The sequence below is a fragment of the Penicillium brevicompactum genome (assembly GCF_028827555.1).
Source record: "Penicillium brevicompactum strain IBT 35665 chromosome Unknown utg000001l_segment0_segment0, whole genome shotgun sequence".
NCBI classification, from domain to species: Eukaryota; Fungi; Ascomycota; class Eurotiomycetes; order Eurotiales; family Aspergillaceae; genus Penicillium; species Penicillium brevicompactum.
This window is the reverse complement of record NW_026623203.1, coordinates 1,746,690-1,767,391: the sequence shown is the minus strand read 5'-3', so window position 1 is coordinate 1,767,391 and position 20,702 is coordinate 1,746,690. Positions and strand designations below refer to the sequence as shown.

Here is a 20,702-nt window from a genome sequence, read left to right as displayed (position 1 = left end):
AACTACATTATTACCCCCCAGTACGGAGTAACTTCCAATAACTTCCAAGGCTTTGAAAACGATTGAGCCCGGATTCCAGTCGTCCACTTGGGCATTTTCTCAATCCTTGGCAATTCGCTCTAATAGAGTCAGGCGTTTCCGGTGCAAGCCAAATGATCCAGATTGCAGACCATTCCATTCCACTTGCGAAACTTCACTTAGCAACTCTATCCAATTGCATCCCAGACATATTGTGGGGATTGCAGAAACCAGTTCCCCCAGATTTGAGGTGTCAGCGGAGATGAGTGCCAGGGGCAGACAGACTCCTTGTGGCGTTCAATCCGACGAGTCCAACTAACTGCGCTTGGCAAATGCGAGTTCAAACTCCAAGCCCAAGTCTCATTTCTGTTTCCCTGTCTGACTTATAAAAAATGTGTCTCACGAACCGCCAATGCATTCCTATAGGCGCTTCGCGTCTCAAGATCACACTCCTTACATTTTCATTTGGACCAGCCATCTGAGTCCTTCCCTCCGACCAGTCCGCCATTGGCTCATGACACACGGCCTAAAATTACGCTTGATTCTTACCGGGTGAGATGTTTGTGGCCTCGGACGTGTGGCTGATTCGATTTGGAGTTCTTCGACCCGGCCTGGACACAGAACGTGAGTGTCCTCGGAGATTCATTCCGTGGGGGTCATGCTCGCAACTATAAAATACTGACATTCTCCTACAATCTTTCGATTCCCGAGGTCAGTGGAACTTGACTTTTGTCGATAATACTTGTTACTTTCCCACCTACTCCTACAACCATGTCTTATATACTATCCATCCTGTGGACCGTGCTGGCACTAGTATCCACGGTCCGATCAACAGGCGTCATCGTGCCACTGTACGCTTGGCCGGGAACAGATGCCTGGGCTGCAGTCTACGAATCAGTCGCCGCGAATCCGTCTGTTCCATTCTACCTAATAGTCAACCCAGACACTGGCCCAGGTACCACTGAGTACCCAGAAGAAGTCTACATCACTGGTATCGCCAAACTGAACAGCTATTCCAACGTTCATGTCCTGGGCTATACGCATACAAACCATGGCACACGTGCTAAATCAGAAGTCGAAAAGGATATCGCCGCATACGCGAAATGGTCCAGCTTTGCGGGAAGAGATATCAGCCTCGCGGGAATCTTCTTTGACCTGACACCCAATGGGCAAGATCAAAGTAAACTTGGCTATTTCCAGGAGCTATCTTCGACGAGCAAGCGGAGTGGTCTAGACATGGTCATTTTCAATCCTGGCGCGAAGATCCTCGCCGACGTTTCAGACTGGTTTGCTGCGGCGGACTTGATCGTCGAATACGAGAATACTTATGCTAATTGGATGGCATTGGCACCGACTGAGCATCTTTCGGCACACGGAAACGACGCCAAGAAAGCTATTATCTTGAATCAAACGCCAGTCGATGCCAGTATTGATACAGTTGTCAGGTTGGCGAGGAATATGCGACTGGGTGCTATCTATCTGGCCTATGATGACAACTACATGGGCCTCAGCTCAGTACCCAAAATTGTGGTTGCTATTTCGGAGAAGCGAAAAGCGAGACGCAATAGCCATAGTGCCCATTGAAAGTTTTGTCATTATTCTAGGCTTGTCTGATTTCAATTTGGTGGTGATTTGGTATTGATTTCATGTTAGGGTTGTCTTGGAATACTCGGCGCGCTGTAGGCACTGAATAGAGAACGCCGGGAGCTTACAGTGTAATATGAGTGATATAAATCTTGAAAAATTTTCTCGTTATATGATAGAACTGATAACCTTGGTATCAGTTCAATGGTAGTCTAAAGTTTCATGACTAGGTTTTGTTCACAAATCTCCTTACTCAAGCCCCTTGGCCCCATCTTGATAATGTCGCAGGTCATACTCATCTGGGTAAGTTTCCAGAATGCGCTTGAGCTCATTCATCTGCTCGCGTTGCTCCTCCGTGATCTCCTCATAGACATCTTTGAAAGCCTCCCGAAGAGGAGGCTTCTTCTCCCTTTCAGCCTCGCCAAACTCCTTCAACACATCTTTCCTCATCTCATCTCTGGTCTGTTTCTCTTGATCTTCACTCCAAAGCCCTTGGTTCTCAAGCCATTTGCGTAATCGTATAATGGGATTGTCTCTGCGTTTCCAGTCCTCAACCTCGACCCGCGCGCGGTATGCAAAGCTGTCGTCGCTTGTACTGTGGTGGGAAACACGGTAGCTCATAGCTTCAATCAGGACAGGTCGCCCTCCTTCGCTGAGAGCGAGACGTCGTGCTTCTTTCATTGCTTCGTTCACAGCAAAAACATCGTTACCATCGACCCGAATTGTGTCAATACCGTAACCGACGCCGCGACTGGCGATGCCGTCGCCGCGGTATTGTTCAAGAGTCGGTGTCGAGATTGCATATCCATTATTGCGACAAAGGAAAACGACTGGACAGGAGCGGGTTGCAGCCATATTGAGTGCGGCGTGGAAGTCTCCTTCACTAGCGGCGCCTTCACCAAAGTAACAGGCCACAATGCGTGGATCGCGACTGGGGTTTTGTTGATCTTGTATCTTCAGTGCATAAGCTGCACCAGCCGCTTGTGGAATCTGCGTGGCTAACGGGGACGATATAGTGTGCTGTTATGGGAATGGATCAGCACCGGGTATCGCAACAATGGTTGGGGGCATACCATGCGAGGGTAATTTTGTCCATAGTGAACTGGCATATTGCGACCTCGACCCGCATCATTCGCATTGGCAAAGAGCTGGCTCATGAAATTCTTCAATGTAAATCCTCGTTGTTGAAAGACGCCTGCTTCGCGATATTGGGCGAATACCACATCATCTGGCGTCAGTGCTGCGGCTGATCCTACAGTAATCCCTTCTTCCCCGGCAGAAACCTGAGTGTATTCAATCAGCTTAACCTCCTCTGAGGATAGATACTTTGTGACGCAGTTCACATACCATGTAGAAGCTGAGACGGCCCTGCCGTTGGGCCTCAAACATCACGACGTCCATAACGCTCACTGGACAACAATTAGCGATGACATACCCTGCGCGATATCTCCAAACTGACCAGACAACATGTTTTTATACCAAGTCAATACCTCCTCGTCTGTAACATCGGGAGCCGGTCGCGTTTTATCGACCAATTCACCGTCGGAGTCGATCACTCGGTAGGTAGGGATGGCGGGTAGGTCAGAGGCTTTGAGAAAGGACATGTCGGTAGTAAACTTGCTATTGACAGCACCTGGAAACCGAACACTATAATAAAAGCCATCTCATTAGCTCTCAAATCTTGATTGTCTGTGAGGGTATTCACCTGTCCGCTCCTGGTCGTTGTGATATTGTGCTACTCCACTGCCGTGCGGGGAAGCTGCGCACTGCCCCAACAAGAGGCCGGCTGTGAAGCCTACTTCTCAGAAAGTTCATTGGCATATTGCAATTTGCCATCGACATTTGCAGAGTAGTTGTAGTAACAAAAAGTCATGGAATTGCGGGATGTCATAAACCTGGGGGAGTGCGGAGAACGGCTGGCCTCGGACCGACCTCCCCGATGCTAGCCGAAGTAGAAGAGTCCGCAACTCAACCCCTTGGACGTTGGAGGTTAAATTCAATTAAAAACGAAAGCTGCTTCGATCTTATTCTCGATTAGATCGTCTCATTTACAGCTACTCCTCTCGCATCCGACTCAAGGTGTCTAGCTAATCAGCAAGCTTGGCAAATGCCTCGAACACTGCATGGCTAGTTATGTGCCTGAGCCTGATGCAGGATCCTTGATCTCGAAAGTCAACGATCAAACACAACAACCGAAGCAACAACAAGCGTTTCTTTTGATTGGTATAATGACAAAACACCTACTAAATTTCTTTGAAGCAATATATAGATTTTTCGACCGTCCACTTCGTGCCCACTATTTGTCACTGTCTCCAATTATCTCGTTATCCAAAACAAACGTCCAGCGCACACCATTAGAAATACCGAATCATAAGATTAAGACTGATTGCATAGGCTAGATGTGCCTTTCGGCTGTCTCTTTTCAATTTGATGAGAATAGGTGTCCTGCTCTCAACTAGTCGTCAAGCTCAAGTAATGAAGGCGATTTTTGTTATCAAAACCACTCACAAGTTCTTTTTTCTCTAAACTCTCCGAAATGTGTTTCACCTCGGATTTGCTCGCTTCGTAGTTGCTGGAAGGCAGGATTTCGTTCTCGGAATCGGATGGCAAAAATCCATCTTTCTCTGTAAGAGACACATATGGCTCCTTCGTCCACTCGAACAAAGGACCTTGCGAAATCTGAATATTCCCGCAAAGCAATGGAGCGATGAAATTCATGATGTTGAGGAGAGTAAGCAGTTTGGTGATCACCTTTACCTAGTCTCGTTCTTGCTGGGTCTGTTCCGGCCTTGGGGGGAATTACCCGGGCTTTTATAGAGCAATCCGTTGTCCAAATTACAATCAAAGCTCTACTAGCTCTTGTACACCATAACTTACTAAACACAAGAATCATTAAACAGCAGACAAGGCTACTCGGGGAGCAGACAAGGTTAGTTTTGGACTACAGTAGGTTATCGGCAATCTGCCAATCATGTCACGCCAAGCCTCAAGCTACAATAGCGCGGAGTTGGGCGACCTGCCTATTTGGGCGCTGCATCCATCAAAACCACCTCCCCCTTGCCATCCGGGGATTTCGGACCCCTACAAACTTTCGAGCTCGTTGTTCTACAAGAAATTTGTTGATTGCCCAGGAGGCCATTACCAGTAGCCACAACATAAGACAGATTCCTTATCCGTAAAGAGCAATAGAGAGCGCAACCTTGATTTGAGCCTTGGAAGTGAACACAAAATCTGACACCCCTGGATTCACTTTTTAATTGTTGGTCAAATGGAGACCAAAAACCCAATCAAAGACACATATTGTCCCCGCATTTCCTTCCAGAAACGATGAAGTGAATTCACAAGCGTAGTTTACTTTTCCGTTGCCCCGGGATGACGCACTTCTCATCCCCAGTCATGCATCCCTGATACCCCGGCTAATTTTGAGCTGGAGGTTTGTCGAGCTTCCCTTTTCAACCAAGATACCTCAATGACTTCCCTCACCATACCCCCATTCGCGTTTGGCCCCCGGAGTGCCTAGTCGCAGCCCCCAAAAGATGTCTCAGCAAGGTACGCGGAGTTTTTATCAAAGCTCTGATCACATGGATTGGCAACCCAAATTGGCTAGAAACTGATGATCTGCAGGGCCAGCATGCGTGACATGTCGAGAGAAGTGCCGGAAATGCGACCGCACCAGGCCTAGCTGTAAAAGATGCTCTTCGAAAGGTCTTGTATGCAAAGGGTATCCAGAAAAGTTTCGGTTTTGTGGTTTAGCTACAAGAGGAAAATGGAAAAACCAAACAGCCCCAACATCGACGAGCGCCGCGCCGCAGAACTTCCCACAAGTGTCCACACAGGTGCCTATCCAGCATGGCCCCTTAGTGGATGATCAAGGGTCCTTTTCCGTTATCACCCCATCGGATCATGCCATGAGCCAAGTTTCATCACCAAGCCCTTCAGCGGCATGGCAGCCGCCGGATCATAAATCTGTAGAGCTCGATGATGTGTTGATGCTCGATCGAACAGAGGTGCTTCTCAGGCATTGTACGTACAGGAAGAAAAACCAATGACCCGTTCCCTGAGACCCACTCACTCACAAACGCTGAGAATCTAGACGACCGTGAGATATGTCCACATCAAATTGCACTGACAGTAGATGGTGCGAGTAATCCGTACCGAAAATTCATTCTGCCATTGGCGTATGAGCAGATCGGTCTGCTATATGCAGTTCTAGCGATTACATCGTTTCATCTGGGGACTGTCAATCAAGATAAGTATCTGCGAGACACACTCGCCGTTGTTTACCGACTTAGGGCTATCCGCTCCCTTGCTGACACCATTCAAGCCGGCATCTCGGGAAACATACATGAAAATGAGCGGGATGCACTATTTGCGACTATCCAACTGCTTCTTCTCCAGGATGTGAGTACAAATCGTAAACCTACACGCTTTTGCTGAGGCACGAGGTGCTGACTGTCGATCTAGATTCATGAATCCGGGGTATCAAGCCATGGTGTCCATATCACCGGAGCGGTGTCGATTTGCAACCAATTGCGATTGTTCGATACTTTGACTCAAAGTGATGAAAGGGCGGTCTTCTTCTTGGGAAATTTGGCATGGTGTGTATACATTTTATGACAAGTCGAACTATGAAACTGATCAAAGTGCTCAGGTTGGATATCATTCGATCATTTGCAAGCCCACGTCGCCTTTGCTTCTCTCAAGACCTGCGGGAAACCATATCATCGCTTAGTGGCATCGAATTCGAGCAAGTCAACGGATGCCCACGTAAATTGTTCCTGCTCATGGGTAGAATTTTGGAGCATGGAAAGGCCCACTCAGAAGGGGGGCTGAATGATTCCCAACTCAGGTGTCTCTTAGAGAGTGCGCGATTTGAGCTTTATACATGGAATGCGAACGATGGAAAATATCCAGATAACGACAAGCGGTGGATGGCCATTGCCGAGGCCTTTCGACATGCCTGTATACTCTACACTTCCCGCCTGATAGACATGGGCCAGCCAGCTGAATCGGCAATCATCCAGATATCAGTCACGGCTATATTGGACCACGTGGCTGAGATTCCAGCAGACTGCTATCTTCTAGAGCTGCTGGTCATGCCTCTTTTCATAGCTGGTGCCGATGCCCTATCTCCTTACACTCGGCATTACGTTATCATGCGACTGGACAACATCAAGGCTATGGCAGGAGTTGGCAATGAGTTGATACGGGTTCTCCTAAAGTCTGTCTGGGATGCTCGGGGGAATCAAAAAAAGCATGATAAGAGCAACATTCCGTGGATGTGGTTTGTATGTTTTTATCGATATTTTCACATCAGAGCCTGTGCTGACTGATTCAGACGCGTGATAATTCATCGGACCGTGAGAATGACTACCTTATTATTTGAGCGAAAGATATTCCTAAAGATACATTGGGGAAGCGGGATTGTAAAACCAAGAGCAAATGAAAACACAATGAAAGAGGGACCAAGTCCCCCCATCAAATCAGCGAAGGGAAGGGAGGGCCAAAGACAGCCCAGAACATAAAACAACGTGTTACACACTAGATTCTGCTTGAAAAACCCTCCAACTTTCTCTCTTCTTCTTCGCCTCGCAGCTACTTCTTTCACCTTTATATTCCAAGGTCCTCATTTCCCTTCCTCAACAACGGTCACAATCTTCCACGTTGCATCGGATCAAATCAGTTATCCACGCCCCAAAAAGCCAATTCTCTTCACGCTGTCTACCTTGACTATCCAATATGCCGTCAATCATCTACAAAAACATGCCAGGCCCCGTGGGGGATAGCCTCAAGTCATTGTCGCTAGCGACCACAGCAACGGTACCCATATCATCAACAACGTCACTTGTCTATACAACCAGCCATCTTGGATTGGACTTGGTCACCGGGAAAGCGATCAACAGTACCATTGAAGCAGAATTTGAAGCAGCTTTTGATTGCTTGGATGCAGCATTAAAGGATGCAGGCATCTCGAGTGGACTCTTTCAAGCATTCAAAATGGTGAGCTATCTCGTGGACCCAGCCCATGAGTCAGTGATGCAGGAAATATTCAAAAGACGATTTCCGGGTCATACCCCGACCTGGACAATGGTGATTGTGAAAGAGATCAATGTGCCAGGAATGAGAGTTGAATTGTCTGCGGAAGCCGCTCTATTCCATGTTTAAATAAAGAGAGATTCTATCTACGCCTTCTTTTTACAGTTTCCAGGGAATCAAATTCATCAAGTTGCTACATAAAAAGGTCGGAGCATGGTTCGATAAGCATGATGTTCTTCTGAGTATACAGGAAAGGTAAACACAAGAGCCCACAAGTGCTTTTTGCAGGACTAACTGCCCTAACCGCTTGTCATAATCTTTTCCCTGTACGGCAATTCAGTTTCTCGATTGATAAAGCCCAGAAAATAGGACAGTAAATATAAATACAAGTTACCTTGGCATGTGGACAATTTCGGTGTGGGCTGGAACGCTGTGGCCCGAGGTTCTGCTAGAAATGCCACTATCAGTTTCGAGCGGAACAAGAAGTCGTTGATAATATTACTAGCAATGGAAGTCGACCCAGCAGAGCCAGAAAAGCTTCATCAAATTCCCCAAGCCTGGAATTCTAACCCCAATTGGGGGGAGTCATATGTTCCCATATTTCTTACATATGCCAAGGGTCGATCCGTGCATAAATTCCTATTGGGGTATGTCAACCAGCTTGTGTGAGGGTGATCTCTTATTTGCAACTCCAACCTCCAAACATGCGCTAGCTCATCCAGCTCTAGAGATTCTTGCAAGCTATATTTGTACCCGGCTGTCTGTTTAATCCCGAGGTCCGCTCCTGTTTCCTGTTTCTCATCATCATTGCTCTTTTTACCTTCCCGGGAATCAAAATGACGTACCAAGCCAAATTATCCAACGAAGGTTACATCTACAATAAAAAAGATGGCTTAGTTGGTGGTCTGCAAACCTACGGTGTTATTGAACCTGAGATCAAGATTCATCAACCAGAACTTGGATATGTCTGGGATGCCATTGTTATCGGCGCTGGGTATGCCGGCTTGATTGCTGCCCGTGACCTTGTCAAGGCTGGTGAGTGAAACAAACATTCGTAGTTATTGATTACTCACATATTTTAGGCAAGAAGACGCTCCTTCTTGAGGCACGCGACCGTGTTGGTGGCCGGACATGGAGTGCTGAGGTTGATGGGACGACTTATGATATGGGAGGAACCTGGGTCTCGCACGTCCATGGCCGCCTTTTTGCAGAGATGCAGCGGTATGGCCTTCAGGACCAAGTGACAATGACGCGCACTGAGAACGGTGGTTGCTCTTACTTCACTCTCGATACTGGATCAGGATCGCGAAAGTTTTCCCTCCAGGAAGCCGGAGAGATGAGCGCCCGAGCCTGGAAGATCTTCATCAACATTGACGGCAATGATTGCCGCGATATCTGCCCTCTTCCATATTCGTCCCTTGGAAATTCTCGTGTCTCTTTTGAGCAGGTCCAGGCCGTTGACCAACTCTCCTGCCGTGACCGCATCGAACAGATCAGACACCTACTTACCCCCGACGAGCTTGCCCTTATTGAGTCGTTGGTCCCCCACTGCGGCGGAGGATCAGTTGAGGATATGGGATTTTTGGAAATGGTTCGCGCTCAGGCTCTTCAAGGATACAATCCGGAAACATTCGAAGAGATATGGACCCTCTACAAAATTCGCGGAGGACAGTCTACCCTTGCACGTCGTATTTTCGATGACGCAGTGCGTCTTGGCCTTCAGTATTCATTCAAGACCCCCATCAAAGCTATCACCGACAGAGGTGGCATTGTCCTCCTTACTCCAGCCACTAGCAATACTCACAATAGGGTCTATCGCACGCGGCGCGTCATCAACACTATCCCTGTGGCCGTCCTCCCTACCATAGAATTTGACCCTCCCCTTTCTCCTCTTCGCCAGGAGGCCCTCAGAATCAACCAGCTCGATTACCTCACCAAAATTCACGCCGAGGTTGAAGGTGATCTACGCGGCCTTAGGGGATGTACATGGCCTGGCGACTTCCTCTATGTATACGGCGACGGGTTCTGTGCTGGTGGCAAATCTACCCGCATTACCTCCTTTGCCGGCGATAACAGAGGCATCCTGGACCCATTGAAAGAGCCGGAAAGACTGGGAGCCGCCTTGAAACGTTTCCATCCTATGGAGATCAGAAAAGTCGTATTCCATGACTGGGTCTCCGATCCTTACGCCAAGGCCGGCGCCGCTTGGTATCCCGCAGGCTTCCTCACTAAGTATCTCGCCGAACTTCAATCCCGCCATGGAAATGTGTTGATGGCAAACTCTGACTGGGCATCGGGGTGGAGAGGATTTATCGAAGGCGCCATGGAGCAAGGGGCTTCGGCAGCGGACACCGTGCTCAACGAGATTGGTGTTCTCGGGGCGAACCCTGGTCTCAAGTCGGCGCCTAGAATCTAGGCGAGTCCGCCATTCACGGGCCCCGGGGGTTAATTTTGGAGCTTCCAGGTAGTCACCAATATATAGTTGCTTAGCCTGCAAGCTCTATTAGCTTGATACAGACCAAGATTGAGAACCTTGAAATATATCTCGTCTATCAATTGTTCGTCACGATGACGCTTTTTTATCTGTTAGTCGGTGCTTTTCCCTTCCAGGTGTGTATAAAGTATAGACAGATAAAGCGTGGACCCTGGCTATGTATACGCTCGCTTGCTGGAGGTCGGACCCGTGAAAGTGGAAAGTGGGTTTGCGGACTCTGAATCTCAACAAACTAGATTTTTGACGACAGGGCTGATCTACTGGGAGCAGCAAAATCGAGGGAAAAGAAGGGAAGAGGGGGCCAAGGGAAAGGGAGAGAGGGAGAGAGAGCTATCTAGCCTGCGTGGTCATCAGGCCTCGCAACATGTTTCACTGGCAAAAGGGAAGCTGGAGCCCCAAATCGTTATCTCTACTTTGCTCGCATATCTCCATTACATTCCACATATTCGGTCTCCTCTTCATTCCAAGGTCACGGTTTGCACTTGGTCGCGATCATTGGTTTGCGCTCTCATCATCTCTTTCGTAAAGCTATGATATGTTATGAGCGACGTTTGTTTTCCGATCACTTCAATGTGCCAAATCAGCATTTATTTAGTGGTCATCCCTCAGCCATTGGACCAGTTCTCCCCAGTGCCTCTATCGGCCTCGCAGCTCATCATCGACATGTTCAACCTCACGCGCGTTAAGCAAAACGTAAAATATCATATCATCCTCCCATTAGCTTTTGTCTACTAACGCGCTTGGACTAAAACATCACTGATCAGAACAACCCGTGTCTTTTCAGCCGAAATGGTACACTCAGAATTAGACCTCCGAAAAAACCCATAAATGGGCCCCCATTGGAACCCAGAGCCCAAAAAACCCAGCCCAAATGCAGTGGGTTTTGGGGGCCCACATGGGCCCCCGTGAGAGCCCATTATTTGGATGAATATGGTCTTGGCATTCATAAATCTCTCGATTAATTTATGTTCTATAGTTACCACTTTCCTGTAAGCCAGATTTTAGTAATATAGTAGATTGACTACTTAGAAATACTAGGAAAATTTACAAGAATTGTGCAACTGCCAAGAGCAAGTTCGTTTGTACTGTTTGGGGCCCAATGGGTTCTATTCTGGGTCCGAAAACCCGTCTCTGGGCCCGCTCTCGGGCCCAAAACCCAGCCCATTAGTGGGTTGGGCTGGGCTGGGTTTTGGGGCTAACGGATTCTGCGGAGGTCTGCTGGCGCAGGTGTTTGCCTTGTTTGCCAGGCTCCCCCCGCAGGTTAGTTAACTAGACGGAGATGAAAAAGCTTCCCTCTCTACCTCCTTCTTCTCTCCTCGTCCCCGAAAATACTTACATTGATGTTACATACTGCTCCTTTGATTCGCTCGATAATGATGTACATCCAATTTTTGGCTACTGAGAGATTGCACTTATGGATTGATCAAGCGCGCTACATGACCAGAAAAAAGCAGTGGCAAGAGTGGTAAAAATCACAGGCACCCAGCTTGACGACCTTGCGCTGAAATCTGAAATTCTGTAATGTGGACCCCGGTGAGCCTAATCTTCAACGGTGAGCATGACATCCCAATCGATGTGCGGTCCTTCGAATCTCTTCCTGCCAGAAATAATCCAAATGAGGTTGATGATGGTAAAAATGCCAACAAGTATGACCGGTGTATAGTTCATCGAGCCAACGAACACAGGGAGATTTGGTGGCATGCAGATCAAGACACCTAAAAGAATTATCCACAAAACAGAGAAGATGTTACAGAAGTACCCCAGCCAGCCAAGCTTTAAATATCTGTCGGGGAGGCGTTCCCGACCGTGGGCAAGCAGTATACCTTGAGGTATAGTGTAGGAGATGTTCAAGAACAAGACCGCAGAAGTGACAATCGAATTGAACGCTGTTGTCGATGCAAGGTAAAGAAGTCCATATAGCCAGGTGAATAGAAAGGCGGCAATAGTTGCGTTGACTGGGAATTTAAGCTTTGGGTGGATTTTGGAGAAGAATTCACCAAAAGGTACACCGCGCTGCTCGTTGAGATATCAGCTTGAGTGAGTCAGTATTGGGGCTCATGTATTGGTAACCCACATCTCTTGCTAACGCCCATGCAATTCGTCCAGATGTCACCCATTGTGCTGGCAATCCCGCTAATTATAATCAGAAGAGTGGGGAGTGAGCTTTCGACCATTTTGGCTTACCGCAGTAAATAAGAAGTATCAAAACGAAAAGACCTAGGGTCACATCACGATTCCCAGTCCTGTCAACAGAAAAATCAGCAATTGATACCTCTTGGATCTTGAACTGAACACCTACACTTGATAGATCAATTCGAGACTCGGCAAAGGTGACATCCGTACAGCATCTATATCCACAACAAAAAGCATCAAAACGATGAATAGCGATAGTGCAGTAAGAAGACCTATAACCATAGTCAAAGCCATGACTTGTGGTATTCGTCTCCGAGGCTTTGGCATTTCTTCCGAGATATGAACGACTATCGACATATATCAGACTATTTTCACAAGATCGTTGGGGGAGACTTACCACCAGCGACACCCCCATATGCATACATAGCATTGCTAATACTCAGCAACCAGCCAGTACCATCGGACCATCCACTGTTTCCGAGGCCCGACTGTATCAGAAATCTAGCAGGCTGACGATGCTGATGCATCACTAGCGCAACAACAAACACGATCAAATATACTGCCAGACTAAGGTATAGAGATGCTTGCGATACGGCGAATACTTTTGAGGAGTAAAATATGGGTAAAACTAAAAAGTTAGGAGAAATGTCAGCAAGTAGATCAAACTAGTCTATTCATAGAGTTCGTTTGCCACAAACTCACTGGTCACAACAGTCACTGCAAGGTAGATCAAGTATGTTTCCCACTGGGTACCAGTATATTGTGGATGGCAGAAGTTCACGATTCCATTCAGGACAACGGCAGCGAGTGAAATTCCCGAGCAGCTGTTCTGGTGTGAGCATGTTGCTTCTAGTCAAATGAGATCCACAGTATGTATACGTACGTGACTATCCACCAAGCAATCATCGTGATCCAGCCAACGATGTATGCAGCGTATCGCCTGGATCCAGGCGGACTCAGTATAAAACAGAAATGATACTGACCACCGCTTGACTAGAAGACTATCAGCAAAGAATGCTTCTGTTAGTTGTATGTGGGGCTGTACAGGATATGCCGATGCCAACTCTGCCAGCCCAAGTGTGACAATTCCTTGTGTCAGAAAGGCAGCCACCAAGCTGAATATACACGTTTGAGCACCTCCGTATTTCAGATTCTGCCCAAAGCAGCTCTATTGATTCAACATTGTGAGTTCAGAATATGAAAATGGACTGTGATCAAGCTTACCAGATATCCAATCCAGGAGTTGACAATTGAAAAGGCAAGTCCAAGTGCAGATATCCAAGTAAATTGGCGAGGCATCGCAGCCTCATGGCCATTTGCACGGAGAATTTCATCGTCCTCATCGCCCTTTGATAATGGGTCGCAACCACCAGTTTCGATACTTGGTTGATAAGAAGTGCCTTTCTTTTTATCTGAAATTACACATTGGTCCGACAACTGTATTGAAGTCATACTCGAGGTACGCGAACGTCGAGATTTGGTAGGGTTGTTGTTGCCCCGGGAAAGGAATATTGAGATGGATTCTAAATTTGACAGTGGCTCGGTGGACTTATTTATACTTAGTTCTATCCCTTCGTGGCACGAATATGGGATGAATCTGGTCAACTTCCCGACTGTTATACACCTATCAACGACCAATGATAAGGATGATACAAAGAATACCGACAATTCGTACAAGTACCGTACACTCGAATCACCCCGCATTTACATCGTGAAGGCGCTGAGTATGCGAGCTCGGACATGCTTAATAGTGGATCGTTTCACTGGGGATTCTTGGTCGCCACGCTTCCAGTGAATGATACTCAGTGTTCTTCATTCGGGAAAGTAGATTCAACTGGTTTTATCTCGAAGCTAGAGGTTTTGGAACACACATTTCTCGAAAGGTCGGCGAGCGAAGAGCATACCTTGATAGTTATGCATTGCTACATTGCCATGCGTCGGCAGTTCCAAATTCGAAGATTTTCACCATGATATTGATACCGGCTGTTCCCCAAACATTTGAAGTTCCCTCCACTCCATGCCTTCGCTCAGGCCCATTCGTCTATATGGATGCTATCTGCGGATATGCAGGTGGTCATACTTCAGCACCATGCCCTGGCTTCTTATCATATCTTCGTTGTGTGCTTGATATATTGATATTTTCTAAGTCATTGGGCGCATTAGATACGTTGCTCGCACTTCAATCTTTACATGTTCACCACTAACTTACAGAAAATTTGCAGACTACGTAACCTTGTACCGTCCATATCAGGACTAAATAGACCAGAATCTCGGGTTCTCCAATGGCAACTTGCGAGTTTAACTATATCAACATTCTAACCTTGGAAGCTTTGAGTTTGACTCTTGTCCTTGAATGCGCCGATCTCGCTAGTCGCGGCCCAAGAAGGCTTTGGACAGTGTAGATCTGCTTTTCTGGCTAGATTTGGTCTTCCAAGACCTTGGGGTGTCGTTTCGGTTACGATAAATCCCCAGATTTGCAATCTGCAATCTCCATGCCAGTAAGCGAAGTACCCCGCAAGGGGGTTTGTAGTTTCTCTCAGCCCTTAATAACGCCACAGAACACTAATGGTTGCTCAGATGTACCCATGGAGCAGTTGGGTGATATACCGATTGCGGAAACACCGCAAGCTCCAAAATTCAAGTTGTTTGAGCCAGCCAGTGGCAATCCTGGAATCAAGCGATTGAGCAGAAGCCACCTTACGTTGTTGGGCAAAGTCTCCCGACAATGTTGCATGTGGATCACGTTCCTGGGCGTGAATGGTTTATCTTGTGGTCGGAAGCAAAGGCCTTGTTGATCACAATAATTGATCCTTTACACTATTTTGTCATTTCGCACTTCTACAGTTCAACATACCAGCAGCATTTCTCTCTTTAAGGTATCGGTATACATGGATATTGATGCCCAGATAATTCCACTGCTGACGAAAAGCTCGGTAACCAAAGATCAGCAAATAACATGGATACGGCAGGGTCAAAGGACTCGACAGAAGGGTCTGATATTGATGAAACACAAGCTTCCTCCTTCAATCAAAGTATCTTTCCACAGCAAGAGCTGACAGGAAGGCATACAATCAGGACTATCCTTCAACGCTTACGGAGGCAAGTTTTGACCTTCAAAAAACCCTCACTTATGTCGATCCGGCCTTGATCTGATCATCACCACAGACTTCTCGAGACCTCTGCAGGGCAGGATTGCGCGTTGGCGAGTCTTGAATATCTGCTCCATGCCCTTCACCATCTCCTTCTATTCCGGCATTGGATAAGAAGATTCATAATCACAAAATTCAATTTTGGAAACCGATTTCGGTCACAAACCTCACACATTCAACCTGCTGATGAGTCCAATTCCTCCATTTTGCTGTCGCTGTCTTCCATGTTTAGTGAGGCACGCTGTACCACACGTCTTTTTGGCCTATTTGCGATTTGGGATCAAAGTATCCATGCATTCCAAAATAATCGAGGAAAGTCGTCACCAAAAGCGATAAGGATCGCTCAAATTCTCACGATCACCTCATATCAACTGCTCGAAAATTATGCATTTCTTGCTTCGAAACGGGTACTACCCAAAACGTTGACACCCAGCACACAAAGGATAGAGAATTGCTTTGCGTGGGGCGCCCGGGCCTTGTTCCTTCATCTTTCGATGGAGCTTGCTAGTATAGGGCAGGAGGCTTTCACTTCCGCGAACCCGCTGACCGCGGAAACATTGATCAATGGCAAAAGAGCACAAGAGAAATCGACGAAGAAGAGCCGGGTCTGGAGAAACAAATTGTTCTCAACATCGATATGGGCAATTCTCTGCTTCCATTGGAGTTGCCCACTCGGTGCCTGGCCCTTAAATGTATCGTCGGGCGCGCTCAGCTTCCTGGCTGATTTCTCCTCATCCAAGTCTTTATGGGAAGCAACAATGCAGAAGTGAGGTTTTTGCGCAAATTTCAGTATTCCTAATACGTTAATTTTGTGTTTTCTCTGGAGTCTTTATCACCGTAAATGGTGGATTGTAGTATAAGGCCCCTGAATGATCGAAGTTTTTCGCGACGGGTGGTACCCCTAGGTGTCGTCTTCCCGGGCTACTGCGCATGCCGACCTCCGGGCTTTCTCGGGGGGCCACACCCCTAGGTTTTAGGCATCTCTAAATGTTTTTTCGGGTATCTTTTGAATTGTCTTTCCAGGTGTCTTTTTAAACATCTTCTTTACTAAGTAAAATGACTGCAATAGTTATCCGGGTATCTTAGTTTTCTACGAGCTAACTCTCGAACAACAATAATTAAATACCTCAGGCCGGAGTGGTGCCTGAGATACTGAGATTAACCCTAGCCGCCACAGACCTGCTTTCCAGCCAAACCGCTGTTTACCCCGCGTCAATTGATTTCGTCATCCCAGAGTCTGGATGTGACTGGAATGTATTATGTTCATTGAGACTTTTAGTGGCAATGCTAGTGGGAAATTTGGGGTGATTCACTGTGGATGAACTATTCAAACAATGCCGGAAAGTGGCTTGGGTTTCCTCATTCGGCAGGTGGGCCAGCAGGAGGGAACTGCATGAAGAGTACCCCTCACAGTCGATATAATTAGCATGCCAGTCACTAGAGAACGGTCATTTCTACAAAATTAATTTCCAATTTGAATCCGCATTTCTTTCTGCTACCGAAACCATGAGTCCGAACCATCCGACAAACCGTCCCCTTGCAGGCAAAACTGCTATCGTTACCGGTGCGTCCAGGTAAGACTCAGTTGTTATAGACAAAAAGGAACTCAATGGATGCTAACCTATTCCGTGTTTTGCATTTCTAGGGGAATTGGTGCCGGCATCGCCCTGGAGCTAGCACAGAAAGGGGCCAACGTGGTAGTCAACTATGTGTCGGATCGCAGCCGTGAAGCAGCCGTCAATGTTGTCGCTCGGATTGAAGAATACGGTTCAAAAGCTCTTCTTTGCCAGGCAAGCATGAGTGTCTTGGATGACTTGCCCAAGCTTGTCAAAGCTGCGGTAGAGTTCAGCACCACCGGAAAAATTGACATTCTAGTTCATAAGTTGGTGCTCCGTTGTTGTCTTTATTACCGTCACTGACATATGCTCAGCGCTGCCCTCGGAGAGGATGCGTTTTTGAAAGATGTCTCGCTTGACTTTTACAACAGACATGTTGATTGCAACTTGCGAGGACCATTCTTCCTGACCCAGCAAGTTCTTCCCTATCTACCAAAGGGTGGTCGGATCGTGCTGGTTTCATCCGTTGCTGCTCGTCTTGGCGTTCCAATGCAGAGTATATACTCAGCAACAAAGGCTAGTAACGAGGCCTTGGCTCGTGTGTGGGCTAAAGAGCTAGGTCAGGACTATGGCGTCACAGTCAATTGTGTCAACCCTGGGCCCGTGGCAACAGGTAGGTGGTCCTAAAAGGCATATGAAAAGGAAAAATTAACAACTTTGGTAATCTAGATCAATGGAGGCAAAGCAACGAAGAGTTCCTGAAGGAAATGCAACCGATTATTGAATCAACTCCCGCTGCGGCCAGAGTGGGGGAGGTTGAAGACATTGCCCCTTTGGTTGCTTTCCTTTGCTCAGAGGAGGCTCGCTGGGTGACTGGATCTGTTCTTTCTGCCAATGGAGGATTGTATAACTAGGTGTGAGAGTAGCTTCAACGGGCTCCCGTCGTGCATTGGAGACCGCAAAGTATTTATGTCTTTCTGATATTTGAAACAATGAAAATGAATTATATCATTATCAATAGCAGCGGAGCATGAACTGCTTTGGGGTGGAAAGTCAAAAGTAGGAGTTAGGGTTGAAGTGATAACACAGGGTTATGTACGGAGTACTGCAGCTGACTCTCTTCCAAACTTCTCCCCCGAGCTGCCGCTACAACCTTTCAATGTCCACTAGTTGCTACCTTTGTCTATTTGTTTTTGTTGTTTTTGTTGTTGTTTTGGGCTTTTGCTTTTGCGTTTTCCATACTCACATGCCATTTCTCAATGTCCAAGCAATCTGCAGGACATCTCATGCCCCGCCATCATGGTTATACGATGCGGGTGGTAACACCGGAAGGGAAATGTTTACGCTGACCGTGCCTAGCCCACCAGAGATGAGTCGGTGAAGAGGCCAGTCAGCACATTAGAGAGCAAAAAAAGCAATTGGGACGGCTCCGCACTTGGAGAACTACAGCCAAAAAGGGTAAACAACTCAACCAGAATCGCCTCTGGGCTCAGAAAGGCTGATGTTGCCGTGACCACCTCGAGAGACGACCACAACTCGAGACGAAGCCCCACATCTACTCTATACACTTGTACGTGTCAATTTTTCTTGTACTGATCACTGCATGAGCTTTATTCTATTAGAGCAGACGCTTTCCCAACTTTTCCCCATTGTCCGCCGGGTTTCTAATGCCCATATCAGCTATGGGGACAGCTACAGTGGTCCAGGCATCCTTGCCATTACCACCTTACGACGCTGAAATTATCACTTTCGAAGATACGCAGCATCGGCCCTTACCATCAAGCTTTGAAGACCTACTTGCTTTGCGGTCTGAAGAGCCGCCTACAGACGAAACCATCGTGCAAGATCCCGCTCTTAAAGTTGAGAACCTTCAGATTCCCACCCCCGACGGGATCATTGATGCTATCGTTCTCTACAAACGTTTTCCAGCCAGCCTCCGAATATCTCGACCGGGTATACTTTTTGTTCACGGAGGTGGGCGCGTGATGGGAAACGTTTACGTTGGCCTCAAAAGCTTGGTGGACACTGTCAAAGACCTCAATGCTGTGGTGATTAGCATCAGCTATCGCCTTTCGCCTGATTATCCAGGTATATGCGCGGTCGAAGACTGTTACAACTCGCTACTTTGGATGTCTACCAATTTCGAGCGATTCAATGTTGACCCCGATCGCTTCATGATTGCGGGAGTATCGGCCGGCGCCGGTTTGGCGGCAGGAACAGCTCTGCTTTCGAGAGATAGATGCGGCCCCAAGCTTTGTGCGCAGCTGCTCATATGTCCCATGCTTGATGATCGTTGCAGCACCATGTCATGTCGTCAATTTGAGAATGGGTATGGATTCTACACAGCGTGGGATCGGTACGCATGGTCTTGCGTACTTGGTGTGCAAGCGGGTACAGATTATGTTAGCTCATATGTAGCACCTGCGCGTGCTACAGACTTGTCGCGTCTTCCATTGGCCTACATTGATGCTGGTTCTGGTGAACCATTCCGGGATGAAGTCATTGCGTATGCAACCACATTATGGAAGAGCGGGGTACAGGCACATTTGCATGTTTGGGGAGGTGGCCCTCACGGCTTTGATCTGTTCTACGAGACCAGTCTCGCATTCCAGGCGACTGCAACCAGAAACAAATGGCTGAAGGATTTCTTGCAAACAAAGTTAGACCCCGCAGGTTGCTAGTGTGGGCCCTTAAGTGAGAGCTACAAACCTGCAAATAATGGCAGATGAGAGAGATCTACCCGGACTGCGTACCTTGTTGATTCAAAGAATAAAATAACTTGTTGCCTTCGTGGTTGAAATCCAATGTGTCGACGCGGGTGTTTGCCTGGTTTGCAGGGTCCCCGCTGATGTAGATGTAGATCTCTCTCTCTCTCTCTCTCTCTCTCTCTCTCTCTCTCCTTCTTTCCTCAGGTCTCACAATACATACGATTTCTGCTCTTTTTCTCGTCACAATGACTCGATTATTCCATCTCTGGTGGATCACGAAAGATGTCCGAGCGTTGACAGATGGATGAGGATTTGGTTGCGGATCGAACATTCGCATAACTAAATCAAGTTAGAGAGTAAAGTTTCGTGGGAGAATACCTCTTCGTATCTCATTTCCTATGGTTAATCTGGGCAATCAGAATGTCAATCCCGATGGGGCTGGTTTTAAGTCACAGACCGAATAGGATTAGTGGCTCCGCAGTTGGTTGTATTACCCCTTTGGGCAATTTGCGGGTCTCAAATGTCCTCCCCCGCAGACCCCGGGGAGTATTCCGTACGGGGTAAACCACCTGGGCAACTCTTTTTGTTGGAACCCGGCTTCACTATCTTTATCCAATGAGAGCTCAGACTTGAACTCTGCCTCGTTGATTCTGCTCCAGGGCTATATCAAAGCCCCTCAATCGAGCTTTGTTGGATACAATCTTGGCAGACCCTGTGATAATCCTAGCGATGATGTGTCGGTTCCTTCCAGCGTTGCTTGCTCCGGGCCCCTTTAGGCTTTGTGTGTATGATATGGGCAAGCTCCATGTGAGTCTGCAGGAAGTCAGAGTGACTGTATGGGACTAATAGATTCCAACGTCGGTAGCACGTGAGAACCATCGGGAAGTCACATGAGGAAGTTGAATGCAAAGCACCAAGAGTTGTGCAGAAATCAAGACGTAGACTTCGAAGGTGGATTCCGTAAGCAAGTCAAAGTCACCTGTTCCAGACCAACCTCCATGTCAACAACTTGCAGCCTCATTCT

At 47.4% G+C, this 20,702-nt stretch overlaps 6 protein-coding genes across 6 annotated transcripts; 5 read left to right on the top strand and 1 right to left on the bottom strand.

Annotated features, from left to right (window-relative positions):
- Positions 1 to 789: 789 nt before the first annotated feature.
- N7506_000441 (spherulation-specific family 4 protein) lies at positions 790 to 1,602 on the top strand (the record flags this gene model as incomplete). Its single annotated transcript, XM_056949737.1, has 1 exon — positions 790 to 1,602. The coding sequence occupies one exon, from the start codon at positions 790 to 792 to the stop codon at positions 1,600 to 1,602; it is 813 nt and encodes a 270-aa protein (XP_056815652.1).
- A 249-nt stretch (positions 1,603 to 1,851) lies between these two features.
- Positions 1,852 to 3,423, bottom strand: N7506_000440 (thiamine pyrophosphate-dependent dehydrogenase E1 component subunit alpha; the record flags this gene model as incomplete). The annotated part of the gene is made up of 5 exons (XM_056949736.1): positions 1,852 to 2,622; positions 2,676 to 2,885; positions 2,950 to 3,011; positions 3,062 to 3,249; positions 3,308 to 3,423. The coding sequence occupies 5 exons, from the start codon at positions 3,421 to 3,423 to the stop codon at positions 1,852 to 1,854; spliced, it is 1,347 nt and encodes a 448-aa protein (XP_056815651.1).
- A 1,715-nt stretch (positions 3,424 to 5,138) lies between these two features.
- Positions 5,139 to 6,988, top strand: N7506_000439 (Zn(II)2Cys6 transcription factor; the record flags this gene model as incomplete). The annotated part of the gene is given in 5 exon segments (XM_056949735.1): positions 5,139 to 5,151; positions 5,227 to 5,426; positions 5,439 to 5,625; positions 6,247 to 6,890; positions 6,941 to 6,988. The coding sequence occupies 5 exon segments, from the start codon at positions 5,139 to 5,141 to the stop codon at positions 6,986 to 6,988; spliced, it is 1,092 nt and encodes a 363-aa protein (XP_056815650.1).
- Positions 6,989 to 8,474: 1,486 nt separating this feature from the next.
- Positions 8,475 to 10,054, top strand: N7506_000438 (flavin monoamine oxidase family protein; the record flags this gene model as incomplete). Its single annotated transcript, XM_056949734.1, has 2 exons — positions 8,475 to 8,673; positions 8,721 to 10,054. The coding sequence occupies 2 exons, from the start codon at positions 8,475 to 8,477 to the stop codon at positions 10,052 to 10,054; spliced, it is 1,533 nt and encodes a 510-aa protein (XP_056815649.1).
- Positions 10,055 to 16,920: 6,866 nt separating this feature from the next.
- Positions 16,921 to 17,884, top strand: N7506_000437 (SDR family NAD(P)-dependent oxidoreductase; the record flags this gene model as incomplete). The annotated part of the gene is made up of 4 exons (XM_056949733.1): positions 16,921 to 16,988; positions 17,060 to 17,296; positions 17,345 to 17,643; positions 17,700 to 17,884. 4 exons carry the CDS (start codon positions 16,921 to 16,923, stop codon positions 17,882 to 17,884), a joined length of 789 nt encoding a protein of 262 aa, XP_056815648.1.
- A 768-nt stretch (positions 17,885 to 18,652) lies between these two features.
- N7506_000436 (alpha/beta hydrolase) lies at positions 18,653 to 19,651 on the top strand (the record flags this gene model as incomplete). Its single annotated transcript, XM_056949732.1, has 1 exon — positions 18,653 to 19,651. One exon carries the CDS (start codon positions 18,653 to 18,655, stop codon positions 19,649 to 19,651), a length of 999 nt encoding a protein of 332 aa, XP_056815647.1.
- Positions 19,652 to 20,702: the final 1,051 nt, after the last annotated feature.